This window comes from Ictalurus punctatus, chromosome 25 (assembly GCF_001660625.3).
Source record: "Ictalurus punctatus breed USDA103 chromosome 25, Coco_2.0, whole genome shotgun sequence".
In the NCBI taxonomy this organism is placed as follows: Eukaryota; Metazoa; Chordata; class Actinopteri; order Siluriformes; family Ictaluridae; genus Ictalurus; species Ictalurus punctatus.
In genome coordinates, this window is record NC_030440.2 from 13884679 (window position 1) to 13903288 (window position 18610).

At 47.0% G+C, this 18610-nt stretch overlaps 1 protein-coding gene across 4 annotated transcripts in view; it reads left to right on the top strand.

Moving 5' to 3' along the window:
• Positions 1-18610, top strand: part of arid1b (AT rich interactive domain 1B (SWI1-like)) — a 67386-nt gene that overhangs the window by 32211 nt on the left and 16565 nt on the right. For all 4 annotated transcript variants that reach the window (XM_053675860.1, XM_053675862.1, XM_053675861.1 and 1 more), the window contains 7 exons: positions 9696-9939; positions 10492-10581; positions 11498-11671; positions 15159-15495; positions 16004-16132; positions 17517-17644; positions 18107-18213. In XM_053675860.1, coding sequence (XP_053531835.1) covers positions 9696-9939; positions 10492-10581; positions 11498-11671; positions 15159-15495; positions 16004-16132; positions 17517-17644; positions 18107-18213 — 1209 coding nt within the window. The remainder of the gene's footprint in view (positions 1-9695; positions 9940-10491; positions 10582-11497; positions 11672-15158; positions 15496-16003; positions 16133-17516; positions 17645-18106; positions 18214-18610) is intronic.

Genomic DNA, 18610 nt, shown 5'->3' on the forward strand with positions numbered 1-18610 from the left:
ATATGGGAGAACATTTCTTAACATGGGTTGTGCTGCGTCCTTCTCCAGTGTTGCCAAGGTAGTGGCTTTGTTGCTAGAGTTGTTGGCTTTTTAGACCACTGTTAGAAAATTTATTTATAAAAAGAGAGAATTTTTAAGCAGATATTAGCAACTTTCACATCACAGCCGCTGGTTATATGAGTGGAGCGTCGACTCACCATTAGTGTTTAAAAGCCTGACTGAGTTGAGCTTGCATGGGCTGATGTCCCCAGTTAACCAATCACTGATCACGCCGTTTCCCTTCCGGCCAGTCACGGGGCACCGCCGTTTCCCTTCCGGCCAGTCACGGGGCACCGCCGTTTCCCTTCCGGCCAGTCACGGGGCACCGCCGTTTCCCTTCCGGCCAGTCACGGGGCACCGCCGTTTCCCTTCCGGCCAGTCACGGGGCACCGCCGTTTCCCTTCCGGCCAGTCACGGGGCACCGCCGTTTCCCTTCCGGCCAGTCACGGGGCACCGCCGTTTCCCTTCCGGCCAGTCACGGGGCACCGCCGTTTTTAACTACCAATCGTTTATTACCATTGTTTCCCTACGAGCAGTCACTGTTCACCATAGCTAGCCTAAAAGACAGTATAGAGAACAGCATCATCAGCTCTGGTCTCTTTAGAAGAATAAAGTGAGTCACGATTCCGGTAGTGTTAGTACACTAGATCAAACCCAGAGCATTAAATATGCGCACTAAGGGAGAGCAGATGCTCCAGATCACTCGCTGTTATCCATTCGTTTGAGATGCAGCTCTCTGATGTTCTTACTCTTTCTAAGGTTAAGGGTTAAGGATGCAAACTGCTGTACAGTGTGGGAGCTGAAGGGGTGAAGTGGTTTGAAATAGGAACCATATTTCTGACTAAGGTTTGCATTTGGGAGAGAAGAGGAAAACGCTGATGAGTGTGTGTGCAAGCAGGCGTAAATAAAGGGGAAGAGCTTAATGTTGAAGATTGATGGGAGACAAGATGGAGGGGGCTGTGTGTGTGTGTGTGTGTGTGTGTGTGTGTGTGTGTGTGTTTCTCTCAGTGCACACTCCTCTTATCCTCTCTTCTGAAACAAGCTCTTACTTTGCTGCCACCCCGTCTGTCTGTCTGTCTCTTTGTCTGTCTATCTCTCGGTCTCTCAGTCTATCTCTCGGTCTCACGGTCTGTGTCTGTGTCTCACGGTCTGTGTCTGTGTCTCACGGTCTCGTTCTGTGTCTCACGGTCTCGTTCTGTGTCTCACGGTCTCGTTCTGTGTCTCACGGTCTCGTTCTGTGTCTCACGGTCTCGGTCTGTGTCTCACGGTCTCGGTCTGTGTCTCGGTCTCATGGTCTCGGTCTGTGTCTCGGTCTCACAGTCACGGTCTCTGTCTGTCTCACAGTCTCGGTCTGTGTCTCGGTCTCACGGTCACTGTGTCTCGGTCTCATGGTCTCTGTGTCTCGGTCTCACGGTCTCTGTGTCTCGGTCTGTGTCATGTTCTCGGGCTGTGTCATGGTCTCGGTCCGTGTCTCGGTCTCACAGTCACGGTCTCTGTCTGTCTCGGTCTCACGGTCTCGGTCTGTGTCTCTGTCTCATGGTCTCGGTCTGTGTCATGGTCTCGGTCTGTCTCACGGTCTCGGTCTGTGTCTTGGTCTCGGTCTGTCTCTCGGTCTCACAGTCTCGGTCTGTGTCACGGTCTCGTTCTCATGGTCTCGGTTTGTGTCTCGGTCTCACGGTCTCGGTCTGTGTCTTGGTCTCACGGTCTCGGTCTGTGTCACGGTCTCGGTCTGTGTCACGGTCTCGGTCTGTGTCTCGGTCTCGGTCTGTGTCACGGTCTCGGTCTGTGTCTCGGTCTCGGTCTGTGTCTCGGTCTCACGGTCTCGGTCTGTGTCTTGGTCTCGGTTTGTGTCTCGGTCTCACGGTCTCGGTCTGTGTCACGGTCTCGGTCTCTCGGTCTGTGTCTCGGTCTGTGTCTCGGTCTCACGGTCTCGGTCTGTGTCTTGGTCTCACGGTCTCGGTCTGTGTCTCGGTCTCGGTCTGTGTCTCGGTCTCACGGTCTCGGTCTGTGTCTCGGTCTCACGGTCTCGGTCTGTGTCTCGGTCTCACGGTCTCGGTCTGTGTCTCGGTCTCACGGTCTCGGTCTGTGTCTCGGTCTCACGGTCTCGGTCTGTCTCTCGGTCTCACGGTCTCGGTCTGTCTCTCGGTCTGTGTCTCGGTCTCACGGTCTCGGTTGGTCTCTCGGTCGGTCTCACGGTCTCGGTCTGTCTCTCGGTCTCACAGTCTCGGTCTCTCTCGGTCTCACAGTCTCGTTCTGTCTCTCGGTCTCACAGTCTCGGTCTGTCTCTCAGTCTGTCTGTCTTGGTGCATAAGCTGTGACTGTGAGGGAGAAACTCCTCTCCAAAGGGAACTGTTGTATTGTCACACGTGTGTGTGTGTGTGTGTGTGTGTGTGTGTGTGTGTGTGTGTGCGTGTATGACACACACATTCTGATTTACTGTGAGAGTGAATGCTGTTTTTTCCCCTTCCAGTCCTGAAGGCTGCATCATGTCAGTACTCCCCTCCTCCATCCGTCTCTTGTTTCTCCTCTCCCTGTCCCCCCGCTTTCTCCTTTGATTCCTCTCTCTCTACGCTCTGCAACTCGTCCTCCGTAATTAGGACGAGCATGGAAAATGAGGGAGGGAGAGAGCGAGTGTGAAAGAGAGAGAGAGGCTGGAGTCCTGCTGATGAGGCACACACTGCTGTGAGCTGATTGGCCGAGCCGTTGGCAGGGGGCGTCGGGGGGGGATGGGGAGCTGCGACGCCATTGGCTCGATGTGCCCCAGAGGGACAGAGTGATGGATGAAGAGTGTGTGTGTGTGTGTGTTTCTGCGGGGAGCCAAGCTTCTCTCATCAACAGCTCATCAAATCAGTTCCAGCTCCGGCTCTGGCTGGGTGTTAGTCAGTGCCTGCGCTCGAGAACACAGCTCTGTACTTCACCCACATATTTCATCTCTGTTCTTCTCTCCTAAAAAAATAAATAAAATAAAGCACCGTGTTTTTAGATTTGCAGTATATATAAAACTGTGTGCATCTGTCAACTCAAGAACTATTGGCACCCCTTAAGAGAATCATTGCACACAATGATTTGAATTTTTCACTTTTCCTCAAACAATTCCTCATTTTCTAATAAACACACACCATATATAGATATATATATATATAGATATATAGATAGAGATAGATACACACATATATACTCTTGACTGAAATGTTTTTCCTGATCTTAAAAAGCTTTTGATCTGAAGGTGTATGATTAAATGTTTGAAATCAGTGTTGTACACAAATTTAATCGTGCAAACATATTCATTTCTTTCATTAGAAAACTAACATTTAAAAAAAAATTTAAACGGACAACTCGGAGCAAAATATTCCGAAAAGCAGCCGATAAGAGTCCAGCGTACGTGTGAACTCCTTTAATCCTGTTTAAAAAGCATCTCAGGGAAATTCCTCAAGAACTCGGGTGAGAAAACGCCAAGAATACATTTCTGGAAATTCTAGGCAAGAAGGGTGTCTACTTTGAAGTTGTTAAAATATTCAATTATTCTGATTTATTTTGGATTTTTCATCACAACATAATTCCAATAGTCCCATTTGTGTTACTCCAGAGTTTTGATGACTTTATTATTCTTCTAAAATGTGGAAAATAAAAATGAGGGTGTCTAAACTTTTGACCAGTAGTGTGTGTGTGTCCTGAAATCCTACATGAAGGAATTTTTGACACAAAAGAGAAAACTGATGGTTGCTTGCCTGCACATATGTTTAAAAAAAAAAAAAAAACTATGTAAGTGGTTACAAATACTGTTAATCCATTACCATAAGTCTGGGACACATGAACACACCAGTGCTCTTCTGAAGAGCGAGAGCATCTCTCAGTATAGTTCAGTACGAAACCTAGTTGCCTCTGCCAGGAAGATAAGAAGCTTAGACCTGCACTTCCAGATCAACACATAGTTCCAGAAACGTGTCGACTGGCTCGGTCTGAACTGTAGATGGACGTCCAAATGCATAAAACCTAAAAAGGCAAAGGAAGGAAGCTTCTTTAAAAGTGTCCTCAACCTTGGTTCTTCTCTCCAGAGGAATATAGACCAGGTTATTCATTGTGATCTGCTCATAGTTTCATTCCTTGAAAACCACGATTAATTTGGCCACATTTTTAAGCAGGGTGCCAATAATTCTGCAGGAAACGTGGTTTAGGAAGAGCGAAGGAGGGAATTCAAAGCATAAGAAGCAATATCGTACCGTTTCTACGTAGCGTTAATAAATACGCCGGCTGGATTGACCGGAGATTAGATCGGTGTTGAGGAAGAAGAGACCGTGTGTGTGTTTTTATTTTTGCTCTTACATAAGGACGATGATCACACTTCAGTCTCACACCCACTGACTCGAGAGCAGTCTCCGAGCTTTTTGATCAGGGGCGGTGCAAGTCATCTGTCCTCTCCGTCCTCATCGTTTTTCTGCTCCTTCTGTTCCTCGTCTTCCGCGAACGCTGCCGTCGCTGCTTTTAAAAACGATCCATCCGAACACGCGTCCTCTTAATGTCCGCTCGGTCATATAAAGAACAAACCGAACGCAATGGCGGAGACGAACTCTTCGCTTTTCCGTCGTGGTTTTCAGGGGCTTCCGGCGCAGGATTCAGAATGGCCTCCCAGCAACTGTTACCAAGACAGCAGACAGCAGCAGCAGCAGCAGCAGCTGGCGCGGCGCCCGCTCCATCGGTGGAGGGCAGGGGGCCTCGTGCATGCACACTCACTCAAATTGATTAGCACTGATAAGAACGAAGCAAAGCAATTAAAACTCTTTAATGATGCTTTTTTTTTTTATTAGGGATAATGAAAGTCTTAGATGAAGATCTGCTTATTTATTTATTTATTTATTTAACCTTTTCTTTGTTCCTGAAAGTGCTTCCTTTCCGTCTGGCATTCATAGACGCAGTGCACACTGGGAATCTTCTGGAAGGCAGACGAGTCTCGGGTGTGTGTTTCACACACGAGTAAAGACGTAAACATCGCTGTAGTGTCACTCGGCCATGTAGGCGCCGTGCGCGTGTGTGTGGACGAGGTGCGATGGCTCAGACGATACCGTGCTGAGAGCGGCTGTGGATGTGTGACATCACTGCTGATGCTCGAGCACAAGCACAGGAAATCTTGCACAGGAACCCTGTAGCGTTCACAGCTCCGTGCTGTCCAAGATACGAAAATAATAAGACGAGGGTAAATAAATAAACGTGCTCGTATTATCCGAACTACGAAAGGCGTGTGTTATTCTACGCAGTGCTCCAGGAATACCCTGTTCCCGTTCTCCCACTTACAGGAGTAAACAATACGACGCGATACCGACGTTAAAACGCGCCGTTAGCCCACGCAGAGCCGATACTGACGTCCCGGTGGTATGTCTGCACGCTTTAAGACGCATTCTGTGTTCCTCATGTGCGTGTTCCTCATGTGCACGGTCCGAGTCGTGTCGGTCACATGATTGGATGGATTCTGTAACGTATATAAACTAGCCCGAAATCTTCGAGATTTGCTTGTAACGCAACATGACGTGTCAAAAAGCAAGTCACGTGATGATAACAACAGTGTCCCCACATAACGAGTGCAGGGGTGTCCGACCGGTATGGCTGCAGGTTTTCATTCCAATCAAGCAGGAGCCACGCCTGATTCCTGATGCGGTTTAATCAGTAGATCTTGTCTTTTAATAGACTCGGGTGTGGCTTCTGCTTGGTTGGAATGAAAACCTGCAGCCATACCGGCTCTTTCCAGATAAGATTGGACACCCCTGTCGAGTGATTTAGCAATATTATACTGGAATTAGTTCTTTTATTTTAAATTGTCAAATTATGCACACGTTCGCAGCGTTTGGTTTTTATTTATTTATTTATTTCTGTAATTACTATTATTAATTATCAACCTTTTACATCATGGTGTTGGCATATGGCAACAATTAATTTATCCTTTATAAATTAATTTATTTTATTAATTTACCAATTAATTTTTTTTCACTTAGTTATTCATTTATTTATACAAAACGACTATTTTCTCATATAACTGGAAAAAGGGGGGATTTAACTTTGACGCAACAAAAAATGGCATTTTCATGATCAGGAAGTGATGTTTGCACTTTCTATTCTGCATCGGAGGGCTCTCAAAATTTGGTCCATTTTTCAATATTTATTCAAAACCACTTAAAGGAAAAAATCTAAACATTATCTGATGAACATATCAGTGAACATTTATTTGTTGTCACTTAAACAAGTTTCTATGTTTTGAGTATTCTGTTAACGGGTAAAATTATGGCATATGGCAACAATATGCTATAGTGGAACTGTGGTATGTGCATTCATGAATTGAAACAGACCTACACAGCAAAAAAGATACTAAGCTTCTCTAATAGTATATTTATATATATATTTTTTCGTGTTTCTCTGACTATAATGAAGCGATAAATAATTTAAATAAATAAAGCGCTGACTCAAATTTTGCTCCTTTCTGATCATCGTAGCTCGGCATTGTGTCACATAGAGTTAAAGGACTAGAGAGACCTCGTCCCTACACACTGTTACCCAAATAAATACTCCCAGAGTGGGCCCAGATGGAGTGGCCCCAGTCTCATCCTCCATCTGCTTTTCCATCGCCTCACGCTGGCTGTGTGCACTTTCAATCCTCATCTTACTTTCCGCGGTAGAGCCTTACTGAATACATGTATGAATTATTTTCCCCCCTTTCCATCTTCTGTTCTTCTCCGTGATTGTCTGATCCCATTCCTCTCGCTGCTTGTAGCACGTTCTCCGTGTCTGGGGAGCGCTTTCGCTCTCTCGTCAAACTCGATGTGTCAGCCGGGTCGCGGGGCTTCACAGCAGGGAGAAGAGAGGATTCTCGCCATTATACTGCCTCACAGCCTCGCCGCTTTATTGCTCCGCTGAAAGTCACGTTTTTTTTTTCCCCCCCTTGTGCTAAGCAGACATGGCGCAAATTACAGCGCTGTCAAATTTCGCACAAATTGCCAGATCTGCCTCGGAAATTTCAGCGGTGGTTATTCATGGGCTTTGTGCGTGCTCGGTATTCAGGCCGCGGTGCTTTAGCAGAGCTCCGTGTGGAGCCTTCGCCATGCTTTCTGCTCACCCGTTCTCAGCCCTCGCTCCCGAATTAGACCTGAGCGTACTTCTGCGCTAATTGGCCACGGAGGAGCCGTCCCGCCGCGCCTGGCTTGTGGGACGAAGGATGAAGGACAAGCGTGCATGTTTGATCCCCTACCTAAATGTGCAAGCGGACAAGTTAGGGTTAAAAGAGCCAGGAAAGAACCAGTCTGCACGCGTGTACTCATTTCTCCTCCTCGTTATGTCATATCAGGGGAGGCTGAGAGTGTTTCAGTGGTCAATGAGGCCAAATAATTACATGAGTCAAATAAAGATCCAGAGCTTTAACAAGTCTAGAATGATTATGATCCCCAATCATGCAGGCAAGAAATCTGGGCTAATGTGTCACCTGATGCCTTTTATGTGAATGGAGTAAAATATGACTGGGTGTGCCGCTACAGGAAAATAATCAACAACAGGGTGTTGTGATTCCACCCAGTACTATTACCACCGTTATTTTCTAATAACAGCACATCCTGAAGTTTTCTGTTCCTTTTGTCCATCCATCCATCTATTTTCTGTAACGCTTATCCTACACTGGGTCACGGGGGAGCCTGGAGCCTATCCCAGGAAACTCTGGTTGGGAGACACCGTGGATGGGGTGTCAACCCAGCGCAGGGCACAGTCGCACACCCGTTCACACTACGGACAATTTGGAAATGCCAATCATCCTACAACGCATATCTTTGGAGGAAACCGGAGTACCCGGAGGAAACCCTTGAAGCACGGGGAGAACATGCAAACTCCACACACACAGGGTCGGAGGCGGGATTCGAACTCTTAACCGCGGACGTGTGAGGCTAACATGCCAACGACTAAGCCACTAAGACCCCAGAGATGCGAGGAAACCTCGAGTTCCACCCTGTGCGTGTGGAGTTTGCATGCTCTCCCCGTGCTTTAAGGGTTTCCTCCAGGTACTCCGGTTTCCTCCCATAATCCAAACATGCACTGTAGGCTGATTGGTTATTTCAAATTGTCCGTAGTATGTGAATGTGTGTGTGATTGTGCCCTGAGATGGATTGGCACACTGTCCAGGGTGTCCCCCGCCTTGTGCCCCGAGTCTGCTGGGATAAGCTCCGAGTCACCCAATCTTGTCAAGGAGCTAGTGGAGGTAAATGAATAGAGAATGTTTTTTTTTTATTTTTTATTGCTGAACTCCTACGCTAGTGCCGCGTGTCAGGATAGCAAAAAAGACTAAAACAGCATGTATGCTCGTCATTTAAAAACCGTGACTGTGAAATAAAATAACGTTTCAGAATAATAGCGTGCGAAATCTGTCTTCATAGTCGGAGCTTCATTAAGGGTTTCCTTCACGACGTCATTTGGAAATGAAACGAGCCCACTTATAACTTTGAACTCCCGGCCTAATCGTTATTAACGGCTTCTGACGTCACGTAACCGTTATACGTTTATCCGGAATGACCCGTGTTCCCAAAATCCCCAGCTGATTCTGGAGTCCACTGCTTCTGCGTGACTCGTCCGGACAACAAGAGAGCGCAGAGCGTCAAAGACGGAAAAAAACGTTCTCGGCTTTGACCTTCTGCAGAAACGCTTCGTGAGTCTTAAAGCTGAGCTCATGCACGTTCCCATAAATAGGTCAGCATACTCCGTGTTTCAGTCAGCAGACGGAGGGAGAGAGTGAAGTCATCCCCCCCCCGTAAAGTCTCTGAGGTATTCATACTGTTTGCTCACAGATTCCCATAAGCCTCGGCGCTAGTGCTGGGAAACGACACCGAGCTTTTTTTCCGTTGTATGTGGAAATCCCAGAGTTACACTGAAGTCTGTGTGTTTGCTGCGGAAACTGAAAATCCAGGCTGATGGGGTGGGGGGGTGGGCGGGCATTTTGGTAATAGTACTGGCAGCGTGTCCAAGAGAAAACGACGGTCATCTAGGATCGAGGACGTCTCTGGGGTGGCAGTAGCTGCCATCACCTCTCTGTCTGCGACCTGCTAATAGCCGAGCCCCCAGATCGCAGATCACACGGGTTATTTGGAGACGTGCTTTAATTCACCGCTGGCACTCGTGTGCGCTTGGATGCGGGCCGGATGCCCCACGAGGCACGGTCTTGGTCTCAGGCCCACAGAAACAAGCAACTCCTCGGCCAGATCTAGCCTGGCACCAGATGCTAATTTGGGGCAGCACACCTCTGATGAGCATGCTTGGCATTCCACAGAGTGTTTTCTAAATGTGCTGAGTCGTTGTAGTCAAGTCTAAGGCTTTAAAAGTGCTGTATAATCGCCACCCTGCTGTTTAGATGCTGTTCAAGGAAAGCTCCACGCTGAAACGCATTAAATATGATTATATTGGAATATTTATGATGTGATTAGGGATTACAGTATGTTCCTGGTTGGCGTTGTATTTTTATATTTTTGGTCCTCTGAGAGGTTTGTGGTTGGTTGGGTGTTGCTCTGACGTCAAAGGGGGATATTGTTATTGCTAGCACAGGAAGGAGAAGTGTTTTTGTACGTTTTCAGAATGTAGAAGCATGTCTCCAAGCTTTGGATCCTCATGTTTGTGTGTGTGTTTGTGTGTGTGGGGTGCAGGACCTGTCGGGCTCCATAGACGACCTGCCGACAGGGACGGAGGCAGCTCTGAGCTCAGCCGTCAGCGCCTCGGGTTCCACCAGCAGCCAGGGTGAGCAGAGCAACACGGCGCAGTCCCCGTTCTCCCCTCACGCGTCACCCCGTCTCTCCAGCCTGCGCAGCGGACCCTCGCCTTCTCCGGTCGGCTCACCCGTGGGCTCCAGCCAGTCACGATCCGGACCCATATCACCTGCCAGTGTGCCAGGTACAATTCGTTGATGATTGATTGAGTGATTTTATTTATTTTTCATGATTGTATAGCCAGTGTTTTTTCTTCCAGCGATGCTACACACCTCCTCATTCCTACCATGAGGAAAATCTTGTCCACGTGTCCGACAGACGGAGTCGGGACTCCCCGCTAACTCCCACGCCGGCTATTAAAATAGTTTAAAACGCCTGTTGGCACGTTTGGAGCATTTACTGCCCAGCCTCTCCCTCAGTGTGGGTCGTCGTTAGCTTGAGCGTTTGACAGCTGAAGCTGCGAGTGTCTCGTCCTTGCGCTTCCTTGCTCCGGATGTCCCTAACGAGGGCCGCAGGAGGCCTTTTTTATTCTCCTGTCGATGTTTCACCCCTGCTGATAGAGCTGGCCTCCATTAGCCTCATAGTGAACAGACTGGAAAGGACACGCACCCCCGTACACACACATACACGGTTTTTTATGGCAGCTAAAAGTCATTTAACTACATTAGGAGGTTTGGGTTATTTCAGTAACAGAAGTGTGCTGCAGTTAATTTCAGGTGTGTGTGTGTGTGTGTAGGTACACAGATGGCCCCACAAACCCCAGGGAACGTATCAGATGTGGCCTCCCATTCCACCCTCAGTCAGTCACCCATGTCTCAGGAGAGGGGTGAGTATACACACACACACACACACACACACACACACGCGCACACCTTTATTACCCCTACAGCAGCAGTAACAGGCCTCCTAATGGTCACTTGTGTAGATTTGTTATCTGTCTCAGCTATACGCGTTCTAGACGTGCGCTCTCCACGCCATTTTCCAGCGCCGTTATCGCCGGAATTATATCGGAATTACGATAACCGGGCGCTTTTCTCATTGGTCAGAAGGTGTTGATCATTCTCCCTATTAGAGCAGCTCTGACAGTAGTCATAGCTCTGGCTGTAACTCAGAGGCCAGGTTTATATGAACGCGCTGGTTCTAATACGTTATCGTCTCTGTAGTAACAGTTGATTCACAGGGCGGACGTTCAACATAATCGTAAATTAATTCTAAACCAATTTTGAAAAGAAAAAGAACGCCACACAGTCGGTCGTTGATGTGTATTCAACCTGTATGGAAAGAGTCTCGGGTGTCAGTCGTTAAGTTTTCCACCACGGCGACGTCTTCAGGACAGAGGAGTTTCCACACTCTGGTTTCTCTGTTACATGATCAGCTGTGTTTTTGTCTTATTCAGCTTCAAGAGAGGGGGAAAAAAAATAGAGACTGTCATAAATAATAACGTCATAAATAGCGTAAATTACAAGATTAACTTACAGTGCATTACATTTTAGTACTCCATCCAAGACACAAGTCCAAACTGTGCCTCGTCTTAAAAGTAAATTTATATTCTTAAAGAGAAAACAAGCATCACTTAGTCATCAAGACCCCCCTCCCCCCCGCAATATTAAATACTCAGCATGATGTAAAACCCGTCATTTTATGTTCATTAAGAACTATGTTTTCTATAAAATGCAGTTTAGAAATGCTCCCAAGCCTGCACGCGCCACCCCTGACTTGTTTGTTTGCTTTCATGCACCTAGGATTTGCCTCCAACCTGCAGCGCAGTGGCCCTGGCCCTCAGTTTGGTCCCCAGCAGCCTGGACCACCCATGTCCCCACACCCATCCCCTGGAGGCCCCATGCACCACAGCGTGGGCTCGTACCAGCAGGGCGGCCCCGGGTACGTGCCCCAGGGCGGGCAGTACGGCCCTTCAGGTAACACTCCTTCACACCTGCATCTGCTATTCCATTCTCATCACGTGTTGTTTTTTTCTTCAGATTTTTGATTCTCCTATTTTGTTAAAAAAAAATTTGGATGACCTTTTAAAAACGAGTCCAGAGACAAAAACGCCTGCGTGCGGTCGCGTTGTCTCTCTGAACAGGACGTGGAAGTAATCCATCATGCGGTGTGGTAATAAATAGCCCCGGTTCGCGCTCTCATAACGTCACCGAGCTCCTGTCCGTTTCTGATTGATGCTCCCTGTTGTCCTGCGGTTTCACTTGTTTAACTGGCAGCTGGCGCGAGACAACAGAAATGCAACTACTCTGATGGATGTGCAGAGCTAGCCGAGCGTGGAGAAGCCAAACGGAGACCATTGTGTGTTTACTTACCCGTATAAAGAATCAAAAATCTGTCTGCTGGAACATGTTTCATCCAAAACTCAGCTTATATAATTCATTACGAATCTGCACCGATGGCACGTGGCTATATTATATTTGATAATGACGATGATGATAAGTCGCATTTACACGATATACGCATTCAAAATGTGCCGTCTCTCTCTCTCTCTCTCTCTCTCTCTCTCTACCACCGATACGGATCAACAGTTTTGATGACATCATTCTGCACTTTCAGCTTCTCATCAGGTTTTCTGTCCAATCAAATGCTCTCTAGAACCAGAAGTGTCCCGCCCCCAAGATTATAAACATCGCCTTGCCGAAGTTTTCGTCGTTGAGCGAGAGAACCCGTAGCAGCAAGCACGGGTCGCAGATGCGTCTTTTTGCGGCTGTTCGAAGGTGAAGAAGGTGGAGGAAAATCCTCCACAAAGTAAATCCGACACGTCGTTACCGCTCGGGCTCGCGTCCGTGATACTAAAAGTCAAGCACGCCTTAGCCCGGGCTGCGAGGTAAGCTAACCGCTATTGGCTATTTTAAAAGGGGGCGGAGCAACTCGATATGCCCCGCCTTGTCATCCTGTTTCAGTGGAAATTACGTCAAGACATCGAGTACCGATGCGTGTCTCAAGGCACTTCACGGGGACAGGTATCTGTTTTAACAGTCGCAGGAAATAAGGTACAGGATCCACAGTACAGCAGACGGGCTAACGTTACGCTGACGAGTTATTAAATAAGCTAGCTTCACATCAACAGAGTCGACCTAAATGAGCTAGAGAGCCAACTCGCTCGATGCGGTAACTCCAACGAGGTCCATTTAAAAGGACGATGTGAGCAGGGACGTAATCTTCTGGCACAGGACATGACTGAGAACCGCCTACTCGCCACTTCCCCAGGCTAAGTGTTTAAAACATATATTCTGTCCAAGTCTGGTCCAGGGAAATTTCTTTGACGTTTGGTGAAAATAAGGAACACGAGAAGCCGTCCTGTGTATGACACAGTCTCGATCTCAGGACCACGTGAAAATCCCGCGTTTCCTTCTCAGACCGTAGAGAACAGTAAGCTGCCAGTCTTGCTGTGATTGGCATCGGCGCTTGCTTTCGTTTTCCTCTCAGCGGGGACGGATTGACGGAAATGCCGAATCTGCTTTTTGGCACAGATGCAGCAGGTATGAAACTCAGAGGCGCAGAGCTGGAGGCTATCTCCGGGTGTCTGAGGCGAGGCAGCTGTCCCGATCTCTTGCATCCCCTGGGCATCGTGGGATTACGGTGACTCAGACAGGCAGTGCAGTGCGGTCGAATGTGCCAGAGCGTCTCCTGTAATTGGCGGTGCTCGAGGGCCCGTCATGCTGTGGAAGGATAAAACAGCAGACACTGACGAGCTTGTCGGGGTTTAGGACGCAGAATATTTACAGCGCCGGGAAACAAAATAGCAGCTTCTTGACCCGCTTCATATATTTTTAGAACAATTGCATGACATCAAAACAAAAAAGCGAAAAAAGCATTTTGTTCTGCTTTTCTGTTCGGGGAAGAGGAAGAGATGCCAAAGCCTCTGATTTCCTGTGGGACTCCTGAAACAGGCAGCTCGCCGAATTCGAGATCTCTGTCTGTGTTTTAACAGCTGCAGCCAGAGCAAAAAAAAATAAAAATAAATCATTCCTGCACTAATAGAGCCTGAAATGCCGCTTGGCAAATTTTCATGTGTAATAATATGCACATGATTTCACCATTACTGCAGGATTCAGTCCACATACAGCCACGCTCAGTTCTCAGAGCAATCAGCAGCCTGCACTCATGTCTCCCCTGTAGCTCGTCAGCAGCAGGCACACCTCATTAAGAAGCGTCTCTCCGGTGATGCTCCGATCCCGCACTCATCACGCGGAATGTCCGTTCAGCAGCGCAGACTTGCTGACAAAGTGGCCCCGAGCTGCCGCCTCCATCTTGTCTCTTGCAGAGCTTGACGAGTCTCAGTATGTCTGAGAATGACAACGAAGGGAAAAAGAATGCAACAACAAAAAACCCCCCAAAATCCCCTGCAGCCCCGAGCTCGATAAAGTAGCCCCATGAAGTAAAACCAGTAGATAATAGTCACTTAGTTCAGACATTGTTACCGCTTCTTGTTTTTTTTTTTTTTACCTTCTTCTTTTCCCCTGTATTTTCACTTGTGTTGGAAATGTTGCAGTTAGCGTTGTGAGCAGTCAGAATGAATTTGAAGGGTTGAATTGGATTACTGGTTGATGATTTTGTTTATAGATCTTCTTTTTCTTCATTTAGTACTGCCCTTCAGAAGCTACGTAATATAGTTAGTTACAGGTTTCCCAGAAGATAACAGTTTACACCGATCATCCTGTTGAAAAGTTTACACCCCCCGGCTCTTAACCTATTGTGTTGAATTCTTGAGCATCAGTGAATGTTTGCGCCTTTTGTAATAGTCGTGTACGAGTCCCTCAGTCGTCCTCAGTGTGAAAAGACGGATCTGAACATCATATAGTCGCTGTTGGAAAGGGGTCAAATATGTAGAAGATGCTGGAAAAGCAAAGAATGTGCAGGACCTGGAGGATTTTTCTGAAGAACAGTGGGCAGTTTAACTGCTCAGGACAAACAAGGGACTCGTGAAGAACTCTCACAAAACATAAACATAAACACAGTCGTTTATCATCCAGGTAACGACACACAGGATTAAGAATCAAGGGTGTGTAAACTTTTGAACTGGTTCATTTGTGTAAATTTGGTTATTATTGTGTCTTGTGGGCTATATGTAAACATCTGGGCAATACTAAATAAAAAGCTACATTTTATATATATATATATATATATATATATATATATATATATATATAAAACACTTTTTCAGATTCTGCAAGGCGTATGTAAACTTACGACCTCAACTGTATAAATAAACATTAAATTGAAAAACAAAAGTTATGTTTTCTACAGGTGTTATTCTGTAGCTGGGTGTAAAATGGTGTTCTGTTGGACATTTAGTCCAAACACATTCAAACTCTGAATATTACAGGTATCTGAAAGTCTGGTGGAAATTTGGCATATCTCGTGTGATGTAAGGAAGTGTTGCTATTTATTTCTCTTTAGGTAACTACCCTCGTCTACCAAGCTACGGTGGCGCTCCAGGCCCCAGCTACAGCGGCCCCGGGCCTGGCATGAGCCTGGGCATGAACGCCAGCAGCCCCATGCACGGCCAGGGCCCCGGACAGCCCTGCGGCTCAATGCCTGCTGCTAGGGGTCCCGCTCAGCCGGGGGGAGGACGTCCATACCCAGCGGGTTCTAGCAGCGCGGCACCAACATCTCCCAGCATGCCTCAGCCTGCAGGGCCCGGCATGGGCCCCCCTCCACCAACAGGTGGCCGGAAACCCCACGAGAGCGGCACTGCTCCCTCACCACAGAACCCCCAAGCACCCGGACCGGCCAGGTAAACATGCCGTCTCTTAACGTTAATAATAAATTAACGTTGAGTCTCTCACGTTCAGCGTGAAATTCATTAACGTTCATCACATCCTGATGTGTACAAAACACACACATACACACACGGACTGCTGACTAGGAGTGTGCCGATATTAAACGTTTCAACATGCTTTCACTAAGCTCCTGTCCAGGAAACAGAATTGTTGGACATTTTCTAATCTCAAACGTCATGTAATACAACCTCAACTTAAAGACACTTTGAAGTCCTTATTCGGCTGTCCGAACGAGTCCGATTTCGTCTGAGAATTTCCCGAATTAACACGGGGAGTAGTGAGTAGAACGATATAACTGATTATCGGCACATGCCTACTGCTGACCTGTGTTTTCACAAACGGTGTGTTATCATTAATCCTGACGGCACTGTACATTTATATTACACGTACAACGTTATTACGAGTCCAGTTCGACTGAAGACCTGACCACTGAGGCTGTTGTGCCCTTGCCCTCTGCTCCAGGCCTCCGTATACCAGGTCCCCCGTGTACCCGGGGGTACGGCCGACCCCCTTTACTCCCCCCCATTTCCCTCAGCCCCATACCAGCCTCTACACCAGCGGCCCAGGCCGGCCTCAGCCCGAGCATTATGGGTAGGTGCACCCAGAGCACCTTCAAGCCTGCTTCCTGTGCTTCACTGAGTCCGCTGTTGCGTCTAACACTAATCTTAACGCTTACGCGCCAAACTATGGCTTGGCTAGCACCTCTAACCTTCTGGTTAAGCGGGAAAACCTTGTGCCTGATCCGTGCTCTTCTCTGATGCGTTGTACGTACACGTCATTAAGATGTAGCAGTGAGATTAGCGGCCGTATTTGAGTATCAGCACTAACCACATGCACAGTCCAGTTCCTTTTTCCTTTTGAGCTGTAGATATTCTTTCTAATAACAGGAACTAAACAGAAGACGAAACACACTCGTGTTGTCCTGTTTTGTTCGGGATAATCAGATAATCTGGAATCAAACAAAGCCGAATAAGAGGCAGGGTTGTTTAAGGGGGCGTGTTCGCTTACCAAGTGGCACCATGAGCTAGTCTGTTACTGGGGTTACTAGAGAACTGCATCCATTAAACAGTCTGAACTAGTCCTGGCTTTCATAAAATCAATACGTGTATAATATCTATATCTATATATCCCAAAAGCACACTTCCCACGTGTTTAAAAGCAATTTTGGTGAGGCTGAAAGATGGACCTTTTTTATTTTATTTATTTATTTATTTATTTATTTTTTATTTTATATAAAGCATTGCTCTGTAAGGAATAAAAAAAATTCGGGGCATGTTGTTATTTAAAATAAATAAATAAATAATCGACAACAGTGGTGCGATGCGTCCCGAGACGAAGGGCGAGTCGCCGTTACCACCCCGACGTCGATTATTTTCCAATAACAGCATGTCCCGAAGTCTTTTATTCCACGTCTGCCGCGAGATTTAGCATTTTTAAACGATTCTTTTTTTTCAAATGTGTAAAAGATTGACGCGCCATACTTTTCATCCATTTCTGCTTACATTTCATGGAACATGCAGAGCACTGATGCTGGGGACTCCCAAGACAAACTCCCAAATAATAGATTGACATCTACATCATGATCTTTTTGTCCTTTGGAGGATTTGTTGATGGTGTCGAGATGTTTAAGGAAATCAGATAATTCTCAGACTCGTGTAGACCGGAGTTTTCCGATTAGTATTACCGAGGTGCATGCGAAGGCTTTGGGTAAACTATTGCCCACGTCTAATTTCTGCACATCTCAAGCACTTCCTTCCTGTCAGATTTGATGGGGCCTTCTGTGGTGCGATTTGGAACGGTTTGAGGACATTTAACACGCTTCAATCTAAGCCAAGCTCTGCTGAATTTCATGCTCCTTGGTAGAACATTACAAACGTACTGCTTTTCAGCAGCTCACCAGTGCTTATTAACAGGGTTGTGCGATACCGTTTGCCTTCTGTAATAACGTCTGCTCTCTGTGTGTCGGGGTCTCCAGGTTGGGCGGGTACGCAGGCGGGCCCCCGATGGCTGGGATGGGTCCCGGAGGCCCGTACAACCCACTTCAGAGCGCTAACTCGAGCAGGATGAACCTCCAAGGCCCTCCGTACAGCACCATGCCTTCGGGTGAGAGCGGCAGTGCAGTTCTGATCACATTCACTCGAGATATGATTGTGTGTCTTAGTGCAGGTTAAAATATCAGTAAAGCTTTATGCAGAAAATGCCATTTAGACAAAGTTTGTTTCTTTTAGCGTAGCTTCAACCAAAAGATAGTTTTAATTCTCCGGGTTTAGTGTTGCGCAAACTGCATGTGTAAATCATCACACGCACCCTTCAACAGACATCGTTTAGCTCTAACACCAGTTTCATACAATAGCAGAGGGATTCTTTAAAAAAGGAAGAATAATAAATATACGGATTATTATTTATTTAAAATTCCACGCAAGATTCCATGCGTGCTGTTTACATGTTTATTCAGAATATCAGTAATCCTGAATTTTGTCCTTCTATTTTAAAGCTGTTGCACAGCAGTGGTGTGATGTGTGTGTGTGTGTGTGTGTGTGTGTGTCGGGGGTGTGTGTTGTGCAGGACACATGCCCATGGGGCCCGGAGACAGCATGCCTCCCACTGACCCGAAACAGAGAGCAGAGAAGGAAGAAGGCAGCGTGGCTGGCAACGAGCCGCCCAAATCGAAGGTAAAAGCTAGTCTCTTTCTACTTTACTCTCTCTCTCTCTCTCTCTCTCTGTCTCTCTCTCTCTCTGTCTTTCTTTCTCTCTCTGTCTTTCTCTCTCTCTCTTGCTCTCTCCTACTCTCTGTCGCTCTCTCTCTCCATCTCTCTCTCTCTCTCTCCATCTCTCTCTCTGTTACTCTTTCTGGCTTTACCACTTTCTCGTGTCACGATCAGAAACATCTCTAACCTCTGAATGATGGAAAAACTGCAGCTTTCCACTCTGTGACTTGTGCCCCCTTTTTATTATTTTTCGGCTTGTGGCACGGCTTTAGCTTAGCTAAAGGACTCCTGGTTCACAAGAGACCAGATCAAATACACACACACACACACACACACACACTAACCTCCCGAGTTTATAAAC